Genomic DNA, 26,274 nt, shown 5'->3' on the forward strand with positions numbered 1-26,274 from the left:
TTCGGTGCGGAGAGCAAGTCGATATGAGAAAGTGGATTAGTCCGGAGTTTACCGGAAATGGACATGGACAATGGACATTGGACAGTTTAACATGGGTATTTGGCGCCCAGTTAGTTCATTACAGCTTATGCACTGGAATGCGACCGTATAGGCTACATAGGTAATCGAAATACGGCCGTGAATAGCAAAAAGGCTGCCCACCACTGTTTGAGATGTACACTGTACAGGTACACGAACCAATTAGGCCTACGTCACATTTCCATTGCGAGGTGTTACTTTGCGATTAGTGTGACACTTCGCCTTACAATTTCGAAATAGTCAATGGGCGAGCGAGGTGTATCGGCGCTTGCAAATATTAGTATAGTTTCATCGCCTACCATAGTGGTTAGTCACATTTCTATACTAAATCACTACGAAGGTGTATGGGATTTACACTTGACACTGCCAGAAGCCAGCACGCGCGACAGTAATTATTGCCGGTGAAAAGGCTTTATGCACATACACGCGGTGCAGCAGGGGTGTCAAACATCCGGCCCGTCAGACGATTCCATCAGGCCCGCGAAGCAATTCTGGGTATATGGTGTATTGCTTGTAAAATCAAGCACATGTCGAACAAAAGTTACGATTTTTAGTATGAAATACTTCCACTTAAATAACATCTTATAAGTAGGGCAAGTTTTTGCAACTTTTGCAACTTTTTTACAGCTCCCGGCAGCTTCCTAAATACTCGGAAGTTATCTAGTATGGTGTTTTAAACTGTTTGGAGAAATCTTATATTGCAACTTTTTGTAACTTTTCTCTAATTTTTCAAGCAAATTTTTGTAATTTTATTCGATTTTTCATAAACTTTTTTGCAATTTTTTTTCGATTTTCCATGCAAGTAACTTTTTACTGGAAATATTTGGCACTATATGTAAATAGATCACTTGATTATTTTACTGTCGTTTAAATTTGAGGTCCTTTCTGATTTGACGTATATTCAGACTAGACCGCCGAAAATTATATTTTCAATGGTTCAATTTGTTCAAGCTATTGATTTTGTTGAAGTCGCCAGCACTGAGTTTTTCTACAGTGCCTTGGATACGGATCGATTCGAGTATATCATACCCTAATAATTTCAAGGAGCTTGTCCATAAATGCAACTTTTTCGTGCAACTTTTGTGAAAACTAAGTGCAACTTTTTCGTGCAACTTTTGGGAAAACTAAGTGCAACTTACCACGGATTTGACTGCAACAAAAACTTGCCCTACTTATAAAAAATCAAATGTCGAACAGAGCCAATTGCTCATAGGCCGCATCACAACCATCCGACAGCAGTTCTGAATTGTCACTCTAGTCACCATTAGGTACAAGTCAGTGACATTGACAGGAAATTCCGCAACAGCAAAAGATCTGTGCACACTAAGTTCATAGTTTTCTGGAACAATATGAAGCTATTGACAGAGGTGAAAACGCCAAGGCAGTGTTGGGATGACTCGAGTCACTTTTTTCGTATGACTTAATTGACTTGACTCGGGTCACTTTGCAAAAATGACTTGACTTGACTTGACTCGGCGCTTCAAAAATCTGGATTGACTCGTGACTCGGAGCAAAATTGACGAGTCAGTTTCAAGTCATCAAGTAAAAAGAGCCGATTAAATCACAGTAACTTATGTATGTTCGGATTTTGTTCGCGATATGCCGTTGTCACTAGTGAGAGTAATCAGCCATTCACTGATTGTAAGTTTCACTGGTCCTCCCTTTGTTACATCACTAACAAGTAACCGCCAACGAAATGATCACAGCTTTACGTTGCTGTATAGTAGTAATAGATTAGTCTAATAACAACTTATCTCTGTTTTTTAGACGGCTCAGTGCATATATTGCGCAATGCTACCCTTTACCAACACGCTTGTATAATCTGAATCGAACGAATATGGTTTATGCGTTATATTCTCATGGATATGTAGACAGGTAGCGTATTGTACCATATCAATCTGTATCAACATCTCGAGGTTTCGTATTCGATCCTCTAATTTGGCTGATAATAACAGACTGTAGCATTACGCTATACTGTTACTCAGGGACTATGTCTATTTAACTATATTTTCGTTATTTGATTCAACATAAATGGCCAATTAATCGGTCTTTTATACAACTAGCGAAATTTAATGACTTCATTTGCATACTTCATACTTCGAAAATTCAATTTGACTTGAATTGTGACTTGACTCGTGACTTGACTTGACTTGACTTGACTTGACTTGACTTGACTCGAGTCACCTCCGAAAATCGAGTGACTTGACTTGACTCGAGTCACCTTCGAAAATCGATTGACTTGACTTGACTCGAGTCAAAATGTATGATGACTCGAGATGACTCGTGACTCAGAGGTAGTGACTTGATCCCAACACTGCTCCAATGTGAATCCTCTGCATGTAGTTCACATGGAGAATATAATAGCTACACAAAGAATTTATTTCAATCATATTTACCTGTCGTCGCACTGCTGTATAGTTTCTGACTCGAAAAGTTTCCATCTTCCAGAGAAACCCTACTGGCGATTTAATAACAATGACCAAATTCCAACGTCCGCGTGTACAGATAATGGGGTTAGTGTTTGGTTTTCCAGTCCCAATATCAACATATAACTTTGACAATTCCGGTGTTTGTGAATGAAGGGGTTGCTAGAATTGCGCGCCTATGATACGCAATATTACGGCTATATAGCACTATGATGTATAGGCGTGATGATATAGCTTTCCAGTATCATTGTTGAATCATATTTGACTGCTGCGGCCCGCAAGCGATCAAAAGGTTTGGCTCTGGCCCGAGACTCAAGTTGAGTTTGACCTTTGACACCCCTGCTGTACAGTACAGTAATCATCAACTCCATGGGGTGGCATTAACTGCAAGTGGCCAATCAACTCCGACAAACGATCGACTTGTATAGTGCTGTTGAGATCCCATGCAGGCAAGTGATTACAATCCTGCCTGTCATTATCTTGAGCGTCTCGGCAGTGACAACAAGCAGGCAGTACAACTGAAGGACGCCTGGCAATCATTATCTCCTACGACTGCTGGATTCTTGTGAAACGCCATACGATTACGAACTAAGAGTGAGCGCGTGCTATTCATAGTGTCAGTACGAATAACAATGTCTGAATGCGGTGTGCGAATTCGCGAGCTTGAAGTCGGGGACTATGATCAAGTCAAGAGAATGATCAAGCGTGGTTTAAGTGAACACATACCTGTCGCCATGAAAGCGCAGTTGCAAACGAGCGCGGCAGTACCGGTAAATGTTGCCTTCGATTTACAAGCACGAGTTTATGGTGACTTATTATACGTATATGCATATTGGCAGGGAATTCTGTTGGGACTGTCAGTCTTGGTGGTGTTCATAACTTCCTTGGATTTCATGAGCCTGGCGCTGCTTTTATGTACTACTGGCTTCATCTTTTATGCGTCAGGTAAGCAAAGACATGTTCGTGTTTGCAACTAGATAATTACTTGTAGACATCCAGAGGCACCAAAGGCCTATCGTTCTTTTGCAAATCGTTAAGTTTCAGTAGAAATATTTCAATAGTCTGTAAATATCGGTACCCAATCACACTGACCGTCGTCAGCATCATAAAATATCAGCTTTCTTTCCGCAGGACTGCTCTATTTACATTTGTATACTTTACCAAACGAACTGGAGGAATTCAATTCGGGTTGGCCGATCAATCGATATGAAAAGTTTTGGGTGGCAGAGGCTGGAGAGGGTGCAAGATGGCAAATTGTTGGGTCCGTTGGACTTCGGCGAATGAGTGACAGCAGCGAATATAAACTGGAACTGAAGGTATTGTCGAAGCCGAAATGAACTCGGTCGTTGGAATGAATGTGAAATTCGTGGAGTTGGGTTAGGGTCACAAGTTCGAGGCTATAAAGCTGGTCATTTGGGAATTGAAGTGTGACGGTATTGGTAGATTAGTAGTGTTGCAGTTGAGGCAGTTGAAACTAAAATCAATGTAAAACAAACATGTTTTAAGTACAGTGTTTTTAAGCACCGTTTGTTTTAAATGCAACCCTTTATATAAGTAATCTCGAGAAATAGTACTACAAATCGGTGTCACAGTGGTGAATATAAATGAAGATTCACTGGTGGCTTAGTCATAGTTCAAACTTTATATGAAAATCAAAAATTAAGTTTCGGGACTATGGTGATTTTATTACCGAAATGACAAAAAAATTAACGCAAAAATTGGAATTTTCGCATTTGTTGACATGGAATATTCTTTTTGACAAATGTTTGAATTATGAAGAACTTAAGTAGGTGAGTTGCGCAATACTGTATAAAAATTCGAAATTTATTGCAGTACATCTAGAGCAGACCTGGGCAAAGTGCGGCCCGCGACGAGAATAAAAATGAACTTTTGAATTTAAATCCGCGGGCTAAAATCATGTATAAATTGAACTGTAAATTCTTTCACTGTTAAGCCTGTTTATTTATTTGCCGCGATTACGTAGCCTACGTACGTCATAAGTAGGGCAATTTTATTATACCTAAAAAACGGGAAGATTTTGACCTAAAAAATCTAAATTTTGACCTTTTTTGACCTATAAAAACGGAAATTTGACCAAATTTTGACCTCACGTATGCAAATTAGGTGTTTTCGCATATAATGTTAAAATTATACTACTTATCTTCATTTCTGGTTGGAACTGTCTGTCCTTACAAAGTAGATTGGCCTGATTTGGCTCAAAACTGACCGATTTTTACATGAAAAACTAGTATTTTAACGAAATCTGGCCATATGAAGAATTCCACTAGTTACATTACGTATTCTGGTGGAAATAATTGAAATTTGTTGTAGTACTACGAAAGATCCTTTCCTACATTCTCGGGTAGAAAGTGTCTGTCCTTACTACGTACCTTGCCAAGAACGGAGAAAGAACGTTCAACAGCAGCATTTGTTGGCTGACAACACTGTGAAGTTGTGTGCATGCTGCTGGTGACAAACCGTGTTGCTTCATTCAGACAATGTTGTCTATATCACAATTTTTCAGCTTGCGCTTCTTGATATAAGAACCATGCAATGTCCAAGCAGTCTTGCTTCAGCTAGGATATTGCGGTACGTGTACCATAGAACCACACTATTTGTTTCATTTGACCATTTATGATTCACAATGAGCAGACGATGGTCCGTTTACAACGGTAGGCCTATACAGTAGGCTACAAGCTGTAAAATATCAAATGATAAGTTTACCGACAGCGCAAAATCTACGATACAAACGAAATGCAGAGGTCAAAAAATGTTTGACTTTGTAAACAATTTTGACAAATTTTGACCTAACGCTACAATTTTGACCTAATTTTGACTTTTTTTGTCATGTCAAAAAAAAAATTGCCCTAGTCATAAGAGTAATAGAGATTCAAAATAAAGCCAAAGTGGCATAGTGTGCCGTAGCAATTGAAGTCCCAACAAGTCTCTGTTCCCATATAGTTTCGTTCAAACCTTGTTTGTTACCAGTGTCACATGTACACAGTAGAGTCCGTGATTCAAACTGGTGGTACGTTTCCAAATCCCTAATTCGTAAAACAAGTCAATCAGTGCCCGTAATGAAACGATGACCGGGCGTGCATGTCAAAAGAGAAAGGTGAGGGATGACGGCCAAAGTTGCAAGAAGATTCCGAGTACTAAGTATTTCGTAACTGGTGTCAGAGGTGGACCCGTCCTTTTTAGTTTGTGGCGAGAAGGTCGCCGTGGGGTATAATTTGAGTCGGTATTATGGCAAAAACACGAATACAGACACTCGGCAAAGGGAGGGCGCATTTCGGATGCACTGCTAGTTTCCATCAACAACAAAGGCTATTTCACCAAGCCATATACACTGCTCGGGAGGCAGCGATCAAGACAATCTTTTTAGTATCCTAAATACATTTTAATGTCTTGATAAAGAACGTGTCTGTGGGTTGAAAAAGAGTTTAACATGTATCACGTCTATCATTGTTTTGAATTATGACGGCGAATAAATATTATTTTTGTTCATTAACCGTCGCTTTCTCATTGCCTAATATGAATACATCCACTGAGAGCCATGTATTAACAATGTAATTCACTGGTTTCAATTTAGAAATACAATTATTATGCCGCAGAATATAGTTAAAATTTTTGGCTCGGCCCGCCAATGTATTTTCTACTTTCATTTGTCCGCGAGCAAAAATAATTGCCCATTGCCCACCCCTGATCTAGAGATACTAGATTGCGATAGAATGAAAATGGTACGAACTGTCTCTCCCTAAGAAGTGACTTAGCAAGAAGGGAGAAAGAAAGATTAACAGTAGCAGTTAGTGGCCGTCAATACTGAGGTTCAGCGTATATTGCTGGTGACACACCCTGTCGTTTCAACTGACAATGTTGTCTACATTGCCATTGTTCATCCTGCGGTTTTTGAAATAAGAACCAATATGTTCACGCTATATCAACCTAATTATTTGACTTGGCGGTTTATGATTCGGCGGTTTATGATTCGATTTCACCGTAAGTTGACAATGTACAGTACACTCTACAGCAGTATAAATATATAGGCTAAAAGGTGTAAAATGTAAATTCAGAAGTTCGTAGTCACGAAGACACGAAAACAATTAGGCTTGGCAAAAACACATTTACCTTGCACTAATGCCACAATCTTGACATGTCCAAAGTAATCGCGACAATTTTGTTGTGATACCGCGGCCCTGCTGAAATCCAATGTAAAAATGAAATTATGTGGATTATTGCAGTTGAAAAGTGGTATGCTTATTTGTTGAATCACTGAACCTTGTAATGCCTGAAATTTACAGAGAATGTCGGTAGAGAAGAATTTCCGACGAAAGGGAATAGCAAGCCGCTTGCTGAGAACAGCACTCGATTATTCGTCCGAAAATGACGTGAAAGAAGTTGTTCTCCGTTTAACCTCCGTACAAATGCCCGCTATTAAGCTTTACTCGAAGTTCGGATTCCGAACAAGAAGAGTTGAGAAGCAGAGAAGCATGTTCGGAATGCTACACCTGACAGTTCTGGAGTTGGTGGTGTCAGACCTGTCGACAAGGTCGATGTAGTTCGCATGGCCGGGCTGAACCCGTTGGACATTGACATTCGTTAGGCATGAAATGCAGTTATTCGTTCGTTCTATTATTTTGGTACGAAGCACCAAAGTCTGGGGCAAGAGATGCGATGTGAAATAATACGCTGTGCAAGGGCCAAAAGTATTTCGCAAATGAACAAAGTAGGTTATTATTGGGTGGATTTCTTCAACTCTGAAATTTTTCTTCTCGCGGTACCATGCCCCGACAAACTAATAGTCGTAGCATAGTAATGGAACATAAAACAAAAGTTACAGAAATGAGCAACCTTTTTCGGAATTACGAGAGGAGATCGCTTGAGGCCGTCGGGGTGATTTAGTCAATGGGTAGGAAACCTGCTGATGCGGGACGATCAGACAATGTCATTTCGGTGTCGGCCGGTTATTCCGTTAACCGCTGAAAAGGTTTAGAGCAGTGGTTCTCAGCCTTTTTTAAAGCTCGCCCCCCTTTACGATAGTGAAAAATTTCGCGCCCCACTTATCGCCATATCACAGAATCCAACCTGGATGCTAGCAACCCCAACAGAGTGTTTGATGGCATGGAAGGTTATGATGCTCATGAGATAATTAAAAAGTATGAAATTCGGTATATATAGAGAGTGTAGCGGTCGCTGCAACGACTTGTTGCAAGACACGCTGGTATAGTGCTTGATTGGAGTCGACGCTATAGCTACAGTTCCTGTTGTACGCACTAGTTGACTGACTAATGACCGCTCTGAGTACTCTTGCAATCCTGATCACACACGCAGATCCAAGGAGCTTTCTTTACTAGCACAGAACAGCCAAATAGTAGTAATTAGTGGTCAGAAACTTGTAGATTTACCAGGTTCAACGATACTGCGGTTCAATAAGAAATAGAAAGAATAAATGAAGCGAAATGGAGCCAATTGTCTATCTTACGACTGAAGCGCGAGCGCGCCGACCTCTTATGCGGGCTCTGAGAACACGTGCGTCGCAGACTAACTGTGCCGTCACAGCTTGTGACTTCGAGAGCGACCTATTTACGCTTTCGCGCACAACGGAATTGGGACAGTCATGTACAGAGAGAAACATGCATGAATTTTTTCAGTTTGTCGCTTCTTCGCTTCTTCAAATGAAGGATTGAAAATAACTGCGGGTTGCGAACATTACCCGTTTCAACTTCTATGGCTTCGGGAACAAATCGATGACCTAATCTGCAAAACAGCAAAACCATCCGCTAGCTGGCAGATAAGGTATGCAAAATTTCAGGTTTGCTGTGAAATTTGGATTGTTGCTTGAGATTGCATTGCGAATTTAGGTGTCTTTCTGCAAACGCATTAGCGGGCAAAAGGGGACAGCCCCCAGGTTGGGAACCGCTGGTTTACAGAGACTGTTAATGCAGAGAAAAATAATGGCTTGACCATTACTTTTTTACCATCAACCATTTAACAGTTGAATGTTTTCTATGTTTATGCGTTGGGGTTTTATATTGTAGCGTCCCTGAAACGGCATGCAAAAACCTAACAGGAACTTCGTCGTGTTCGTGGGCTCGGGACCTCGCTTTTCCGTGATCGCACGCGCCGGTAACACAAATCCACATTGCTTATACGCACATATTCAAATAATGACATGACACCGCAAAACATACACATTGGCACAATACCCAATCAACTACGTTACACACATAAATCACTGCACAACAAACCCCAGTAGCTCTGTCCGCCTAGATACTTCCTACTGTACTACCCCACTTGAACTACTACTTGAACTTCAAGCCCAACATACTCGCTCACAACCAGCATCTCCAGCCAGACCAATAACTCTTCTCCCAGACTACCACGTGCAACCTACATACCGAACATTCTAGAAAACATCTCAATGACGACACAATGTGATTACCAGGGGGTTACAATATTCATCTGTGCCCATATCTCCAAAATCCACGCAGGTTTTCTGCGTAGATTCGAATTCAATGACGAACTATGCTGAAACATCGCAGAGTATATCAAGCTGGATTCTCAGAAATCAATATCCATTCATAACTTGTCATATACGACATATTATGGTGAAAATGAGTAAGCTGTGAGATTCTCGGAGACCTGCTTGTTTTCTACCACAGTTTATTGTTTGTGTTAGCAGCATGTGCAGGAGAAGATGCACAGATGAATATCCTCATGTCATTTCTTGCACTCTGGCGTTGTCATCTATACCTGTATCTTTACGCCAATCTATCATTCCAGGACGAGATGACATGACACAACTAGTTTGATGTGATTTTGATAATGCATTCTAGCATTTGTCATGCTTAAATATCCAACATGGTGTAAATAGTTAATAAATTGATTTGGTGGTTATGGTACATGTTGTGAACGATAATGATCAATGCACGCAGTCTTATTGCAATCTTATTGATTTGCAATTTTAAAAATACTGCGATACGAATCACGCGTATTCAAGTTACGTAATAGAGCGGAAATGTTGCTCACAGCTTATATTCCGTGCTAAATACTATGCGGGAGCACTACAGTATTCGATACAAGTCGCATTTATGGACTGAAAGACATTATGAAGGTCATACAAGGCAGCACCGACCTTATGCGTAAAAGGTATGTTTGAGAGTGTTTACTAAATTCTTACCTAATTTCCGAAATGCCGAGAAAAAGAATGGCTTTTACTGTTACTTCAACGTCAGGCTATACTGTTGATCAACAACCATTCAACAGCTAAATGTTTTATATGTTATGCGTTCGGGGTTGTGTGCCACTACACCCGGCACACAACCCCTATCTCCAAAACGTATGCAGGTTTTCTGCGTAAATTCGAATTCAACGACAAACTATGCTGAAACACCTCACAGTATATCGTTATTCCAAAACTCCGACCATTATCGGTGCTCGTAAACCGAGTTTGCAACCGCGCACAATAGCCCTATATTGATTCACTCGTATATGTGATACAATGATATGCGACTGCCCAGAGTCTCATATAGCCTACATTTATACTGGATAAAATTGTACATCGCTATATTGATATTATAATGTCGGTCAATATAAACGCAGTCAGTCGGGTCATCACAACGCTGGGGTCAAGCAGTGAGTTGAAAACTGTGATATCGTGAGTGCTACTATATCGAGGAAATCAAAACAGCTAGTCATCTGAATAGCGAGTGTCTTATTATGTATTATAAATAGACATGTCGCTACATATCTTCGAGACGTAAGCCCCGAATATTTCAATGACTTCTTTACCTCGGAATCAAAAGCGCACAAGTACAAGACATACGCGCGTCCACGGCGTCCAAATATCATATGATCGACCGAAAAGATCATCGCTATGCCGGACCTGATGTGTGGAACAGTATCCCGCCGGCCATCCGACAGTCGACGAGCATGTCCACATTCAAGACGAAATACAAGCAATTACTATTAAATAAATACAGTCCATCCTCAAGATTACCGGACCACGACTGACCTATCGATCTCGCTTCCCATGACATACCGCCCCATTTTTTTGTCGTTGCTTTTTTCTATACTGTCTTCTTTACTTTCATTCAGTGTGCATGCCTCCTCTTTACATCGCCTAGGCCTAGGTGGGTGTCTGATTCCGTAGACTACTCCAAGCCGCTTCGACACCTCCCTATCTTTTCATTGTGTCGCATTTTTGTGGTGTATTGAACTGATAGAAATTGCTAATAAACCAATGATGATGATATTACAAGCCGTGTTCAGTCAGCCGTTATAAGTCGGCATCGCCGTTCGCCTACCGAGATTCTGAACAGTCCGGTCAGCATTTCCTACGTAAATACGAGATGAATAATGCTAGAGCATTCAGTGATGTTCTGTTGAAAAGAGAATATCATAATCTTTGAAGTAGATTATGTTCGAGAATGCAGAGCGAGGCTACCACAGTCCATACCCGGTCATAAAACCAAGACTGCTGATCAAAACAGTTATCTATGAACAGACGCTGTTCGCCCTTCAGCAGACCATGGCACTATGATACCTCTTGCGGATAGCTGTTTCAAAGGCGTAAAACGATACGAAACACGCCTCGATTAAGCGTATTGATTTGACTTAATCGCGATTCACAATCGGGGGAAAGTGCCTGTTCGTGTTGAATGTTCGTGTAATTTTTACGTCGAAACGACAGTTTGTTTATTATTCAAGGTAACAAAATTCAATTTGACTATGTCGCTTTGCGGATAATAATTAGATGTACCCATATATTTTATTATGCCGTTGTGATTCAATCGTACGTGCGAACCCTCGAGTAGAATATCCATCAGATCAAGGTATAGCAATTAGCAGCGTTTATCCTTTCGTGCCATGTGGAGATGTTTCCGTAGTCCTTATCTCCACAGTTGAAGGCGTGTAGCCTACATTCGAGCTCTTCAACCGGGTGTATCGTACACCCCAGGGCGTACCATAAGTTTAAAAAGGTTTACCACTCGGGTGGAGTGTACTGGGGCAGTGAGGAGTACCATGTCCGCATTAAAATAGACCGATGGACCGCAACTAACTAAAGCACAACTAATAATTAGATCAGTGTTTCTTGACTGGTGTTTCCGGGTGCACAATGTAAGGGATGTATTAAATGTGTAGTTATTGTGTAATGTCGTGGACTTTTGTTTTTATTACTCTCTGAAAATTATGGGTTCCCCAAAGGCTTGTAGATTGGACAGACCTACGCAATATACAGCGCACGGGCCAAATACGGACCGCGATGAATTGCTTGGAATTTTGAATTATACATTTGAATGTGTACTAAAAACATGGGCTCTATGTATATTTAACCGGAATTACGTTTACTTTGAAGGCTGTTTAGTTCTTATTTGTTCACCGTGGTTGCGTAGCCTACTTACGTCTCATGCGTAATCTATATTCAAAACAAAGTCGATATAACATGCATTCATTTAAGTCGGCACATAAGTAGGGCTGGGCAAAATCGAGTACCAGGGTGATTCGATTCTGAATCACGTAGGCCTAATGCATATTGAGCCGAGTATTCCAGTATCACTCATGATGACGTCACAACAGAATGTGCTATGTCTAAGCTCAAATATGTACCAATTATACCACCGCAAAGAACAGAATGCCTGTTATCCATCACATTAAAGATACTTCGGTATTTTTTAAAACCATACCGATTTCATGGCAATTCTTCATAATGTTGTGGGATGATCAGGACTTCGGAAATGTGTTATTTCCAGTAACGTTCGTAGCTTTGTACTATGTCTTGTAAGCTGCGACACGGCCAGTCTTGTAAGCTGCGACACAGCCAATCAAGGTTTCAATGCTTCCTCAGTGGAAAGTCGCTGCTGAAGAGATTCGGCGTCCTAAACATAGAAGATATGCGGAAACTAGAAATCGCCAAGTTTATGTATCAGTTTCACTGCGGTCGTTGCCCCGAATATTTCAATGACTTCGTTACCTCTGAATCAAAAAGCGCACAAGTACAACACACGCGCATCCACGTCGTCCAAATATCATATGATCGACCGAAAAGATCATCGCTCTATCAAGTATGCCGAGCCTGAAGTGCGGAACAGTATCCCGCCGGCCATCCGACAGTCGACGAGCATGTCCACATTCAAGTCGAAATACAAGCAATTACTACTAAATAAATACAATCCATCCTCAAGATTACCGGACCACGACTGACCTATCGATCTCGCTTCCCATGACATGCCGCCCTGTTTCTTGTCGCTTTCTTTTTCTATACTATATTCTTTACTTTCATTCAGTGTGCATGCCTCCTCTTTACATCGCCTAGGCCAAGGTGGGTGTCAGATTCCATAGACTACTCCTTGTCGCTTCGACATCTTCCTGTCTTTTCATTGTATCGCATTTTTGTGGTGTATTGAACTGATAAAATTGCTAATAAACCAATGATGATGATGAAAAAAAAATAGTATACAAACTATAATTCTCGTTGGTAAATCAACTTTCAGTTGCGAGGAGCGCATAATTTCAGTACTCAATAAATCGTCTTTTACTACTAGACTCGAATCATTAAAATTATTACTCGACTCAGATTCGACTACTCGAATCATTGTGCCCAGCCCTACACATAAGCACGCAGTCACATTCGGCTGAGGCTGCGAGAAGACGAATTCGGAAAGCCTGCCAGCGAAACTACCAAAACAACAGTACGATTCTACCAAGCTGCACACCGCTTGGGATGGTGACCAATCGGGTGGAGTGAAAGACAAAAAATTTTGAATTTCAAAAAAGTGTCTTGATTAGAGCCCGACCGATATTGGATTTCTGAGCCGATACCGATAAGACCGATATCCAGTACCTCCACCGATAACCCCGATATATTCAGCCGATATTCAAAAGATATGGAATCTAGCTCAAGGCCCATATTTAACACCCCAGAGCATTTCTTTCAACAACTTTACAGCCATTGATATGCTTGAACATGAAATAAATAATCAAGGAACTATAAAAATGTATCAAAAGCACCAATCCAGCTGTTGCAGATTACAGTTCACGAAGCACAATTTCTCGGCCCTTTCTCCAAGGAGTGAACTTCTGTGGTCTTCCATAGATGATGTATATAGTACTAAACACAGTGAGCAGTCTTTCACTTGGTAGCATAGTTAGTGGCACAGCAGGAAATCTTTCTTCATTTCGGTTCCACCGCTCCCTTGCAGGGGATCTTTCCTTCAATGGTTTAACCAAATATTGATATTCTTCTGACAATGCACCTGGAGCCTTCAGCACATCATTAACAAATAGCTGATGAGAATGTGCAAAACAACTCAAATTGTCCACGTCTGCAACTGCTCCACCCATCCCCCAGGCCCCATGGGCCTTTGACCAGCATTTCAACAATCAATTGATCAATATTTTACACTCTTTTGTCAGAATTGGCCAATGTCATCATGGAATCAAAAATTTCCGTATCAATTACTGGCTTTACTCCACGTTTGCTTGATTTTCTTGCCCTCTATGCTCGCATATTTCCTATCATGGTGGCCCCGCAGCCGCAGGCCTCAGTCAGACGACTTCATACATTACTCGTATAATTAGCCCTGATGGTACCGAACCGGAAAATGTTTCGACGCGACGCTTTTCTCTATCATTACGAGGGTCAGTCCAGCATGATTGAAGTTCTCATTACTCTTACTGATTGAAATCTTCTGCAGACAACTATCCATCCAGCTAGGGTTCCGGTAAATATCAATTTGCCTCTGATAATTAAAACCATGGTTTGTTCTGATTTTTATTATTTTATTTTACTTATAACAACTTGAAGAGCTTCTTGGAGGTACAGAACTTCAATATACAATTAAATAGTATATTCATATTGAAATGAACCCGAATATTTTCGGCTGACACTCATCAGGGGTAATCGTCAGCAACTAGTAGAGAATTGGAAAGAACATTGTATATCAACAATCGTATCACAAAATATGACGTCATGCTGGTGACGTCATGCTGGTGACGTCATATTTTGTGATACGATTGTTTATATTCAATGTTCTTTCCAATTCTCTACTAGTTGCTGACGATTACCCCTGACGAGTGTCAGCCGAAAATATTCGGGTTCATTTCAATATGAATATACTATTTAATTATAACAACTTAAACAACAACAACGAGACCCAGACCATTGAAAATCATGTAAATCAAGGTACAGCCGCAAATCTCATCAATTGAATAATTCGAGGCTCTGAATCTTCATCCACGTACTGGAAAATGTTCAGCCCAGCAGAGAAATGTTGGTGGCTAGAATCGTCCGATATCTGTTCTAATACCAAGCCGACATGTTGCGTCAAATCAGAAGCATCCGTAACATCGGCATCTTCAGTAGCATCTTCATCATGAGCATAGCTGTTGGTGTCTTGAGTGGTCTCTGCCAGCAAGGCGTTGATCTTTCTCGTCGCCTTATCTACTTTGCCAGTACCAGAGTCAGTATCCATGAAGTGATATTTCACTCGAAGCATAACTTCAAGATTTGTTTGTTAGGCGATTACGACTCTTGGTTGCAGTTGCTGCCGCACATGACCAAAGTCTCTCACAGGACGCAGCATGTGGAACGCACGAAAGAACAGCCCTGGCGAGTTTCGAAAGTTCTGGAGAATCATCAGCTAAATCCATCCAGAATAATGCCGGTCTTGATGTAAGACACGGTGCCCAGATACTGGATTCTGCATCAAAAATTCCTAAAAACAATCAGGGTAATATCAGAGACGTGCAGTGTTAGGTGTACGCAGGTAGACTCACCCTCTTTATGGTCATAGTCGAGCCAGTGTTTGATGAGGTTAAAAGCAGACCCATCAGTGCAGTTTGGTTCTATCTTTGAAAATAATTTTTTGGCCAGATCACGAACAAGCCTTTTGCCAGTCTTGTTCAAGCCACAACCCCTAACTCGAGGATCTAGAACCCAGGCAAGAAGATGATGGTGCTCGACATAGTTTTCTGTTCTTCGCTGCATCTTTGATAGGACCAGACTCTTCTCATCAGCATTAAGAGCGGTCGTCTTTTTCAACTCAAGCTTGAGCCACATCCAGCCTGATAGGATTAGCCCAGCGGAAGTATTGTCCAACTCTGATATGGCTGCAAAAATGCAAGATTTACAATTCAAACATGTCAATCAGTAACTCTGAGTTAAACGTTGTGGAATCAAAAGAACTACACTCCTTGTTGTTGAGAACCAATATGTTCTTCTAATTGGTCATGTAATATAGTTGTGGGTGGTATCATATCATCAAAGAATGCAAATTATTGGCAATACAGTAAGAATGAAGTTATGATTGTCAGTGTCGAACAGTTGCCACATTACTTTTTTTTCAATTGCCGCAGTATGAATATTTTAATCAACTAACCCGTAATGACATAATAAGGCTTGAGTAGACCATATATCGCTTTAGTATCTTCCCAAAATTGCTTTTCATTGATGATTGTTCGGACAGTACATGCACTCGCCGTATTCAAGTGCGGTTTCGACGCTTCTTGAACAAACACAACCTTTCAACAAAAACGACGACTTTATGCAAATGTCACAGAAATGTATGAATTACTTGAATTGCTTACTTGAATAGCTGTTTGAACATTTATGACATGCTTCAATGTTTCGGAGAAGGAATACCATCTTGTCTCGCTAGGTAACCACATGGGTATCTTTTCCCGGCCCATATATCGAGAGATTGAGCTACGGAGAGCAACTGAGCGTCGTATGAAAGATGCAATAGTGACAACCTGTTCGACTATATTCCACACACGACTGATGGCCATCAGGTCTTTAACGAGAAGATTTGATTGGTGAGCCAGACATGCACCTGTCAAGGTTATGCCCGATTCAGAAGCCTGAAACACGAATCCCATGGTTATACCAACTCCAAGAATAATGATTTCTATTCAAACCAAATAATCAAGACATACCTGCGTGAGCAGTCGTCTGGCTTTCACATATACGCTGGCGCTATCAGACACAAAGTTGAGCATCAGTTTTCCATTGGATTTCATTCCAAGCAGTTCTTTTGCTTTTTGAGTGACATCTTGTGCGATGTCTTCACTTCGTTTGGTTGGATCAGAGGGTTCAACCGCTAACAGTTTCTTTGAACCCAACTCATTAATGATGATCCAACTTGAAAAGCTGTAATATTTGAGCATGTTATATAATACCTATATGAGATATGCTAACAGACAGGCATGCATAACATGCAACAAACTTTTGACTGGAACTACTTGTCCATGTGTCACTGACAATTGTCAAAGAATGAGCACTTTTGACAAATTTTTCAATTGCAATTGATACTTTGGAGTTCAGACCGCATAGTACTGAGCCAGATGCCTGTTCTACGCTCGGCAAATTAAAATCTGGTCGCAATCCATGAAAGATTTGTCTAAAATGCTTGTTGTTTAGCAGATTCCAAGGTAAATTTCCTGTGTAACATAACACATGACGTGGGATATTATCATCATAAAATGAATATCCCAATTGATTAATGGGCTACCTGAGATAAATGCCAGAACAATAGTCTCATAATGGGAATTTTCTTGGTTCTTCGTCAAGGGTCTATACCCATATTCGGTGATACACTTCTGTCCAGAAAAATCTTCTTGCAGCGCACTACTGGATCCTGGGCCTTCATCAGAGCTTCGTCTCTGTGACTTATACTTCTGAGGCGTCTTCTTGCAAATCTAGAGATATATATCAAACATAAATCTGGCATCTTTCGCATGAGCTATATAAATGCTTATTCGTCTGGATTACAGTTCAGAATGACTTGTATGGTTTGCGGACAAGGCGATATCACCTATTGGATATCGAAAACATAGGGGTCGATTCGGGGAGTGAGTGAACACGTACAAGGGCAGTGATAGGAGAAAATGCTACAATGTTCAGTACATTGTAATTAATTACCTGCTGGTTTCTTCTTTCTAAGTTCAATTAATATTCAATGGAGCATGATAGAAAAGCAAGTCTATGCTTGGCTCATCCTGGCCCGTGCGAGCCTGCTATTTCGTAACAGGGTAATTTCTTGCCAAATCAACAGGGGGTTGCACCAACGTTGGAGAATTTATATGAAATTTGGCACACTGGTTGATGTAGCTTTAGAGATGCCAAATCCAAATTATTTTTAGAAAATTCTAAAAAAGCACCAAGTTATGAGGCTTCAAAGTGTGAACATGATATAGGATAAGATAATATAGAATCAGTGTGCTTATATGATAGGAAACGATGGATTGGAAAGGTGTTAGATGTAAATGAAGAGCATTGTGACGCCAAAATCAAATTCCTGCATCCTCACGGTCCAACAGCTTCATTTCATTGGCCGGCAAGAGAAGATAGCTGTTATGTCCCATTTCCTCACATACCAGTACCGTACTTATTTGCATTGACATGCATTCAACTGCTAGTGGCAGGCAGTACAAAGTACATGAAGACAATAATCAATATATACGGAACATTTTCCATGGATTGAGCAATTGAGATGCTCATGCAGACAATCGAAGCAACCTCGTTTACGACGTCGATTTCGACACGCTGGCGCTGAGAAACACCATCTTCTATCTCGACCAGAGGAGCGAATTCACGTTCTCATCTCTTAATCAAATTGTATTTGCGCCCAAATTCGTTTACATTTTACAAAATAATTCTCGTAGTTCCGTGATAGTCTCTTTAATTGGATGCTTGGAGCGCGAAATATGACATTGTGTTTGTGTAGGCCTATGCCTGCGAATTGAAAGTCATTCCTGCGCAAAGTGCGCATAATCATCACTTTAACATCATCATCATCATCATTGGTTTATTAGCAATTTTATCAGTTCAATACACCACAAAAAATGCGATACAATGAATAGACAGGAAGATGTCGAAGCGACTTGGATTTGTCAATTGAATCGGACACCCACCTTGGCCTAGGCGTAGTAAAGAGGAGGCATGCACACTGAATGAAAGTAAAGAATACAGTATAGAAAAAGAAAGCGACAAGAAATAGGGCGGCATGTCATGGGAAGCGAGATCGATAGGTCAGTCGTGGTCCGGTAATCTTGAGGATGGACTGTATTTATTTAGTAGTAATTGCTTGTATTTCGACTTGAATGTGGACATTGGACATGCTCGTCGACTGTCGGATGGCCGGCGGGATACTGTTCCACACATCAGGTCCGGCATATTTGATGGAGCGATGATCTTTTCGGTCGATCATATGATATTTGGACGACGTGGACGCTTTGCCAAGACAAGTTTTATCGGAAAATGCAACGATGCAGCTCAAACCTCGTTATAATGAGCAAACAATTGTCGCGATGTCAGACTAGGAAGTTCCAAGTTGGAACCCCATTGTGCTGTACGCAAGTTGAATAATTGCTGATTAGATGGCGCGCTTTCTCGTTTGCTATCATCTGTAGGCTACTAATTCTTGTCTGCTTCATACAATCGTATTCCCTAGGTGTCACTTGTCAGTGTTTGATTTGTTATTAATACCGGGCATTGGGCAGTGCACGGCGTTGAATTACGTTGTCAAATATTGATGCAACACGAGCTTCTCGGTGGCGCAAATTCTGAATTTATTCGATTAGTTTTACCGGGAACCTTCTATGTTCCAATAAACTTCATTGCTGGACGGACCCTGTCGAGCTAGCGCAATCATATCGCGGATCGAAAAGAGAGAGAGAGAGAGTCGAATTCCAAACCTTTGGGATATGTATTTCCATTGATAAGGTCGCGGCATGCGCCCATATTGTTCTTACTGTATAACACGTGGATAATTAAAAGCGCACCATTTTACGATCACATTCAACTGGCTGATCGGAGCCTACGTAGGCCGTAGGTCCCGGGCTGATATTAACCAGCGCGTTGTCGGCATTAAAACCTCAGGTGCGTAGCCAGGTAGTTTCTCATTTATAACTAGAAATCCCGTCCTTTTGAAATGCCAATTCACTAATTCGTATTATCGATGCTGCGCACTGCAAATCAGCGAGAATCATTTGTATGCGAAATGGGTCATCGATATCTCATGTGCGTGCACTATCGGCGGTGGTTTGATTTAGCGCAGTGATTCCCAAGTGCGGCCCCCAGACAGCCTTCTTGCGGCCCCCAAAATATATTAGGAAATCGATTAATGACAAAAATAAAATATATATTTATAAAATACTCTTGCTTGACTTGACCTCAGTGGTTTTTAATTATAGAATTGCAGGAAAGTTGTGAGTATAGACTGCTAACGTTATGTCACTGCTGTTTCAATGCAATGTGCCCTAACTTTCCAGTTGAACGAGCAGTAGCTATAGATATAAATAGGTATTGATAACTTTCAAAACCGGAGGAAAATCTCTCCCTCGTGGTCGCTTGACTAAAAAAGAAAAAGAGGCTCAACTCCCGGAAAATACAGTTTTTCTTTCACATTAACAGGTGGTTGACTGAAAAAAAAACTTCCCGGTCCAGCTCTGAAATAGCCGCCGTAGCATTCCTACAGTGCTGACTTAATGTATATCAGTCGAATTTGGCCCTATATGCAACCAAAATCCTCAAAAATGAAGACAAAATCTCAAAAAATAAGACATTTGGGCGTCCTCCGAGGACACTTTAAAAACAATCAAAAAAGAGGACAAATGATCTTAAAAGATGCCGTATGGTAACCTTATGATAACTAGATGTGCATCACGTGACTCACGGTTGAATACGCCGAGATGCATACTGCTTAGTCGGCTAAAAGCAGCATAATTGGTAGTCCTATATTCAGGGTCGTAACTGCCGCACCCCAAACCGCCCAATTGAGGGGGCCGAGCTCGAAAGGGGCCCAAAATTATTTCGTGAATTGGCATAAATTATAGAGTATTTTTTGAAAATTTATGCAACTTCTTCAAAAATTTTTCGCGCTGGGCGCGATTTCAATTCGCCGCATATCTTGATTATTGGGTACTCTCCCCCAAGAAAAAATACGCAAGATTTTATAGAAATGGGCATATCAGCGTTGGCCATGACCGCACCACAACGCACCAAGACATATAAAGTTTTAGGCCATGTAGCATGTGACTCCAAGAAGTGTGAACGATCGGCAGCGAGAAAGCCTTGGCCGTAAAGGACTGCTTTTATGCTGACCAAAAACTTCGAAATACCAAAAACTTCGTTATATATACATAATACAAATAGGTTTATTTGTCCATATAGGCGCCTGAATGACTGGCGCCGAATGTTCTTGTCTTGGCAATCTGAACCTCACAAGACAAATACCCTCCTGCAGGAAAGAAAATTATATGCCAGTGAAGAAATACCAATCTGAAATCGTGTGATCTTCCAGTTTAGTAGGTTTGGGCAATTCTACATTTTTTGATATAGCAGACATCAGGATGTCACGAAATAACATTATGTGAGGAAGTCATACCTAGGGGTCTACCCGCCCGAAGATGTTTAATTTTACGGGGTCTGCAGTTTCAAGACACCTCTCACTCAGCTCTACCGGTAAATCGGATTACGTGGGCAAAGAGGACAACCACGCAATTCCCGATCTTATTCACCGATTTTATCATGAATTATCGAAATATTCGGGCGTCGCGCTGTCTCGATAAACAGTATACAAATTTAATTTCGTGGCAAAAGCGAACAACGTCATGCGGGGTCAGTTTATCACCCTATGGGAGCCCGGAGTCCTGACGAAGTGCCGTTACGTTCCTGCCAACGGGTATACCCCCGGATATGTTTAATTCCTATTGAGGGGGCCGCTACCTTTACAAACACACCTCACTCAGCTCTACCGGTAAATCAGATTACGTGAACATAGACAAGATGAACATTGATAGCAAAACATGCAATTCCCGATCATATTGACCGATTCAGTCATGAAACTAAAGAAATTTCTCGCGCTTCGCGCGTTTAGACGAGAAAAGCTGATTCACTCAACGGACACCCAATGCAGCAGATAAGTAGCGGTAAACAGTGTACTGTACAGTTTTGAAATCTCGCCAGGGCAATAAAACTACTCCGAAATACCCATGATGACTGTTTGGGTCCGTTTCATTGCCGTAGTATTCGTGCGGCCCCGACCGTACTCTGAAATTCTAAATTTGGCCCTCACACCGAAAAAGTTTGGGAACCACTGATTTAGCGCGTCCGCATGTAGGCTCGCTACCGTCCGCAGATACACTTTCTCCAAACAGTAACAATCTCTGACTGTAATATTGTTTGTGTTTATGTATCTTTTTGATTAAAACTTATGTCCGCGTCTGAACAAATTGTGCTCGTTGCCATTGCCGAATCTGGGTATTCAGGTATGACTAGCACACTCTGTAATTGTAATTATTGCAGGTTTGCGGCATGTCTGCAATTCCGTTATCAGCGCAATCTTGCCGGCCGATTTTACAGTCCAATAAAATTGATCACTACAAGTATTTCGCACAACGTAGGCCTACTGAGGCTGATTTCAGCAATCTAACAATCCTTATTTGATGTACAAATTCGACCTCATCTTTAGAAATGTAGATTCGAAACACTATCGCGATTTGACGACCAATATACGTTCACCTTCTACAAATTAAGGTGCATTATTTGCATTGAGGTGGGCCGCAAGCTGCGTTTGCAGTATTTTGTGATAAATATTCTCGGAGCGAAAAGTTCAACAGTGTTTAATTTTGTGTGCCTGCTAGTTGGAATTTATTCCAGTGCCCTTAATATTAATCTAATTATGCTTTGCGAACGTAAATCGGGACATGCAACAATGCAGTCGAAATCGATGTTTTAAATAGCAACCAATTGTCGCGATTCGAGCTACTCAATACTAAGTAAAAACCCACTGTGTTGGCGGTAAGGGATAATCCATGATTGACCGCGCGTGTTTGTAATCAAAATTCTTGTCTGTCTTTGGTGTTCTAGAATTGTCGCGCTGCGTTACTGCTCGCTCACTGCTCAGTCCAGCGACGAATGCCGAGTGCGCGGCAATTAATGACATGATTTCGCAATCGTCGTGATACGAATCACGCTAATTGGTCGCGGCCCGCGTGACACTAATAATACGACTTGTGGAATTGAAACTGAATATTAGCGTCATAATGGGCATTTCAACAGGACGGTGTTTTGTGTTTCAAAAGGAGGGGTCTCGACACCCCCCTGGCTACGCGCCTGCCGCCACCCCATGCAAAAATAAAAGCCGGCGCCTATGAGTGTGAGCACACATTACCATGTAGCCTTTCCTTGGCCTGTAAGAGAGAGAGAGAGAGAGAGAGAGAAAGCGATTTATTTCTTCGTCAACCGGATTAAACAGAATGAGTATGCAAAAAAAAAATACTCCAAAACAAAAACAAACACATATACATTAATAATAGCGTGTAACTGGCTATGTAACGGTATAGACGGGTGCCGGCGATATGATCCTTACGATCTTCATGTCAAGCCGGAACCTAGGGTAGGACTTGATCCGCGAATGCATCAGGTAAAATGTTGATTATCGGTTTGCAGCAGGAGTGTCGAACTAAACTGGGGTAGCGGTCCGGATCCAATCCTTTATTAAATAGCTTGCGGGCCGGACCAGTCAAATGATTCGAAAATGTTACCACCAAATCCTTACCTTTTGTTTTTAATTGGAATGCTCTATTATCATTTTTCAATCACCTTTCGAATTTCTCGGAGTGTCGCAGACCTTTTGCGTCAGAAGTAATACAGAGGTATCATTGCCGCGACGCCAGCTGAGCACTCACTCTCGCCGCGCAGCCATCATTTACTCCTGACTCCTGACCTACGCTCTCGATTTGCCAGACAGCATTGTTGCGTCACTATTCCCCTCTCCATAGCAATGAAAAATTCGAGGCTGGTTATGGGGGTTCCAGGCCCTAGGCCTAGGGCCCTAGGGCCACGAGCGAAATAATCAGCCTCGAATTTAAATTTAAATTTAAATAAAATTTATATTTCCGTAATCAGTACAGCGACAGCTTTCGATTGATACCCGTTTTATCAAATTTGATGCTCGGCAAGCCGGTCAAAAATTACCGTCAAATTGCCTTCAGCCAAATGGAAAGTGTGACGTAGACCAATTTCACTGAGCCGTGGGATTTGCTTGGGTCGACACCATATAGGACACTATGCTGGCACGATATGGACAGTTTCGTGAATCCTTAATTTCAAACGTTCAACACTTACTAAATCATCACTATTTAATCGTTTCAGACTGGACTGATACCGGCTACCCTTGTCTCCACCTTGGTTGTTGCCTCAAACCAAGCGTGGATTTTTATCTCTTCGCAGAGAGGTCTTCACGGGACGTTTACAGAGCCTACAACCAGATTTGTTTGAGTCATGCTGCCGACAATTATGGTGAACACGTGCTTACATATACACGGACGGGTCTAAATTTCTAGATGGCTCAGATCGGCTTTTTGTGTCCCTTCACTTGATGCGGCAGTACTTGAGGCCTGTACAATGGATCATTCGGTCCTGCCGACGGAGCACATAGCGATCGACCAAGCACTGAGATGGATCTCCAGAAACCGCATTTCGCCAAATAAATTTTTCATTTTGTCAGACTGTCCGATTGCCAGAGGTGGTCAGTAACAAAGTACTTCTACTTTTTGAAGTACTTGAAGTATATTTTGCCGACTCGCACTACTTATTAAGTACTTATGATTTTAGACTACTTCTACTTCTACTTGACAGTTTTCAGTTTTGTAGGCAAACATAGGCGTAAAATGCCTACTTACTTACTTACTTGTGAACTGCCGCTCCTACTTCTACTTGAGTAGAAATTCCGGCGTTACTTCTACTTCTACTTGAGTAGCGACGATGACTACTTTGACCACCTCTGCCGATTGCCCTAGTTTGCATTAGTAATTCCAACTTGTATTCTATTCACAGGCTCGTTTATGAAATTTTGTCCTCTCTTAAGCAACTCAGACAACGTGACGTCAGCGTGTCATTCCTCTGGATCCCTGACCACGTGGACAGCATTCACGGCAAGGAAAAAGCGGACGGATTGGCGAAAACTGTCTCTGACACCCCGCCGAATTATAGGGATTTCTCGATGCTGTCGGAACAATTAAGAAGCTCGTCGTATCATACGTCGTCACTGCATGACGTTGTGGGATCAGGAATACCATTTATCCGAAAATGGACTTCAATACAAATCCTTCAACACCTCGGTTTGTGATTCTCCCCGTACCTGTCGAATCCGCCTCATAGACGGCATCATTTTTCGTTTGAAATCTGGACATTGCCGAGTAATCGAACATTTGTTTAAAATTGGAATAATTGAATAATTGAATCTCGTTGTTGTAGTTACTGCCGCTTCCCCGAAACCGTCGAACACTTTTTAATATGCTGTCCAAAATATGCTTCATCGGAAATTTCTCATAGATGAATGTGCTCATTTGAAAGTGAAGTTTTGTATTGCTAATTTGCTCTTTGATCCTCGAATCAGTGGCGTATCAGCCACTTGGCGGTTCTGGCTCTGCGCCAGGGGCGGCAGGCTCCAAGGGGGCGGCAAAATGAGGTTGCACAGTGTACACAGCCGGCTAAAAGCAGCGTAAAAGCTAATATTAAATGAAACCGGTTCCAATCGAAAGCTAGTGTCTCAGTGATTCCGAATATGTTAAGATGGCAATGGAACCACTCCTAAATAGCCGTAGGCCGCTTGTTCCTAACAATGGGAGCGCCAAAACACAATGACCAATTGACCATTATAATGTAAATTATATCGAGCGATTATTTGGAAAAATGCCGATTTTCAGACCAGCATTTTAATTGTATTTCCGGAATCAGGGCAACGATAGCTTTCGATTAAGAGCAGCATTGTTAAATTTGACCACTTGAAGTGCCTGGCCAACAATAGGATGAACATGACCAATTATTCAAGTGTGACAACTATAAGTTGCCCATCTATCTGTAGGTTAGTGATCTATACTCCGGCTTACGATTTGGTACAGCAGACTGAGATAGCTGTGAAGGTAAACCGGTCCTAGGAACTGTTTGAGTTGGTAATAATTGTCAGATTGACAGATTGTGCGTAAATTTATATAAGTGTTAATTCAGACTCGAAAATGAAATACATTAGTTCGCTATTTCTTGCAGTGTTGGGATCAAGTCACTGCTTTCGAGTCACGAGTCATCTCGAGTCATTGCACATTTTCACTCGAGTCAAGGCAAGTCAATCGATTTTCAAAGGTGACTCGAGTCAAGTCAAGTCAAGTTAAGTCACGAGTCAAGTCACTCAAATCGAAGTATGAGTGATCATTCAAATTCATTATATTTTATTATAGCTTTGTTAAAGAGATCAATTGGACATTTGTCTTGAATCAAATAACGAATAAAAAGTTAAATATACACGCAAAAATGCGTTGTATCGCTCACGCACACGTAGAACTGCTAATAAAATATTTCAGTAACTGTATAGCTACATCAGGGGTGTCAAACATACAACCCGCCAAATCATTTCATTCGGCCCGCGAAGAAATTATGAGTATATATGTCAGTGTTGGGATCAAGTCACTACCTTCGAGTCACGAGTCATTTCGAGTCATTGCACATTTTGACTCGAGTCAAGTCAAGTCAATCTATTTTCAAAGGTGACTCGAGTCAAGTCAAGTCACTCGATTTTTGGAAGTGACTCGAGTCAAGTCGAGTCAAGTCAAGTCAAGTCACGAGTCAAGTCACATTTCAAGTCAAGTTGGCTATTCGAAGTATGAGACATGATTACGTCATTGCTATTTGCTAGCTGTCTGAACTACAGATTGAGTGGTCATTGATTCCGAACCGATGAACGAATATAGAGTTAAATATAAACGCAAA

At 41.3% G+C, this 26,274-nt stretch overlaps 2 protein-coding genes and 1 long non-coding RNA gene across 3 annotated transcripts in view; 2 read left to right on the forward strand and 1 right to left on the reverse strand.

Moving 5' to 3' along the window:
- LOC145439530 (uncharacterized) overlaps window positions 1-12,955 on the forward strand; it is a 101,951-nt gene extending 88,996 nt beyond the window's left edge. The window contains exon 2 of the long non-coding RNA XR_013915253.1: window positions 12,434-12,955. This is a non-coding gene — a long non-coding RNA (uncharacterized LOC145439530). The remainder of the gene's footprint in view (window positions 1-12,433) is intronic.
- LOC145439528 (N-acetyltransferase 8-like) lies at window positions 2,767-7,241 on the forward strand. Its single transcript, XM_080317012.1, has 4 exons — window positions 2,767-3,274; window positions 3,344-3,449; window positions 3,636-3,820; window positions 6,806-7,241. The coding sequence occupies exons 1-4, from the start codon at window positions 3,137-3,139 to the stop codon at window positions 7,061-7,063; spliced, it is 687 nt and encodes a 228-aa protein (XP_080173138.1). The 5' UTR covers window positions 2,767-3,136; the 3' UTR covers window positions 7,064-7,241.
- Window positions 12,956-14,630: 1,675 nt separating the features above from the next.
- Window positions 14,631-17,177, reverse strand: LOC145439527 (uncharacterized). The gene is made up of 7 exons (XM_080317011.1): window positions 17,015-17,177; window positions 16,730-16,943; window positions 16,440-16,653; window positions 16,092-16,364; window positions 15,884-16,025; window positions 15,282-15,614; window positions 14,631-15,220 (listed from the first exon to the last, which is right to left on the reverse strand). The coding sequence occupies exons 3-7, from the start codon at window positions 16,521-16,523 to the stop codon at window positions 15,006-15,008; spliced, it is 1,047 nt and encodes a 348-aa protein (XP_080173137.1). The 5' UTR covers window positions 16,524-16,653; window positions 16,730-16,943; window positions 17,015-17,177; the 3' UTR covers window positions 14,631-15,005.
- Window positions 17,178-26,274: the final 9,097 nt, after the last annotated feature.

Source organism: Botryllus schlosseri, chromosome 5 (assembly GCF_051294905.1).
Source record: "Botryllus schlosseri isolate E-star chromosome 5, Bs_hap1, whole genome shotgun sequence".
Lineage (NCBI taxonomy): Eukaryota > Metazoa > Chordata > Ascidiacea > Stolidobranchia > Styelidae > Botryllus > Botryllus schlosseri.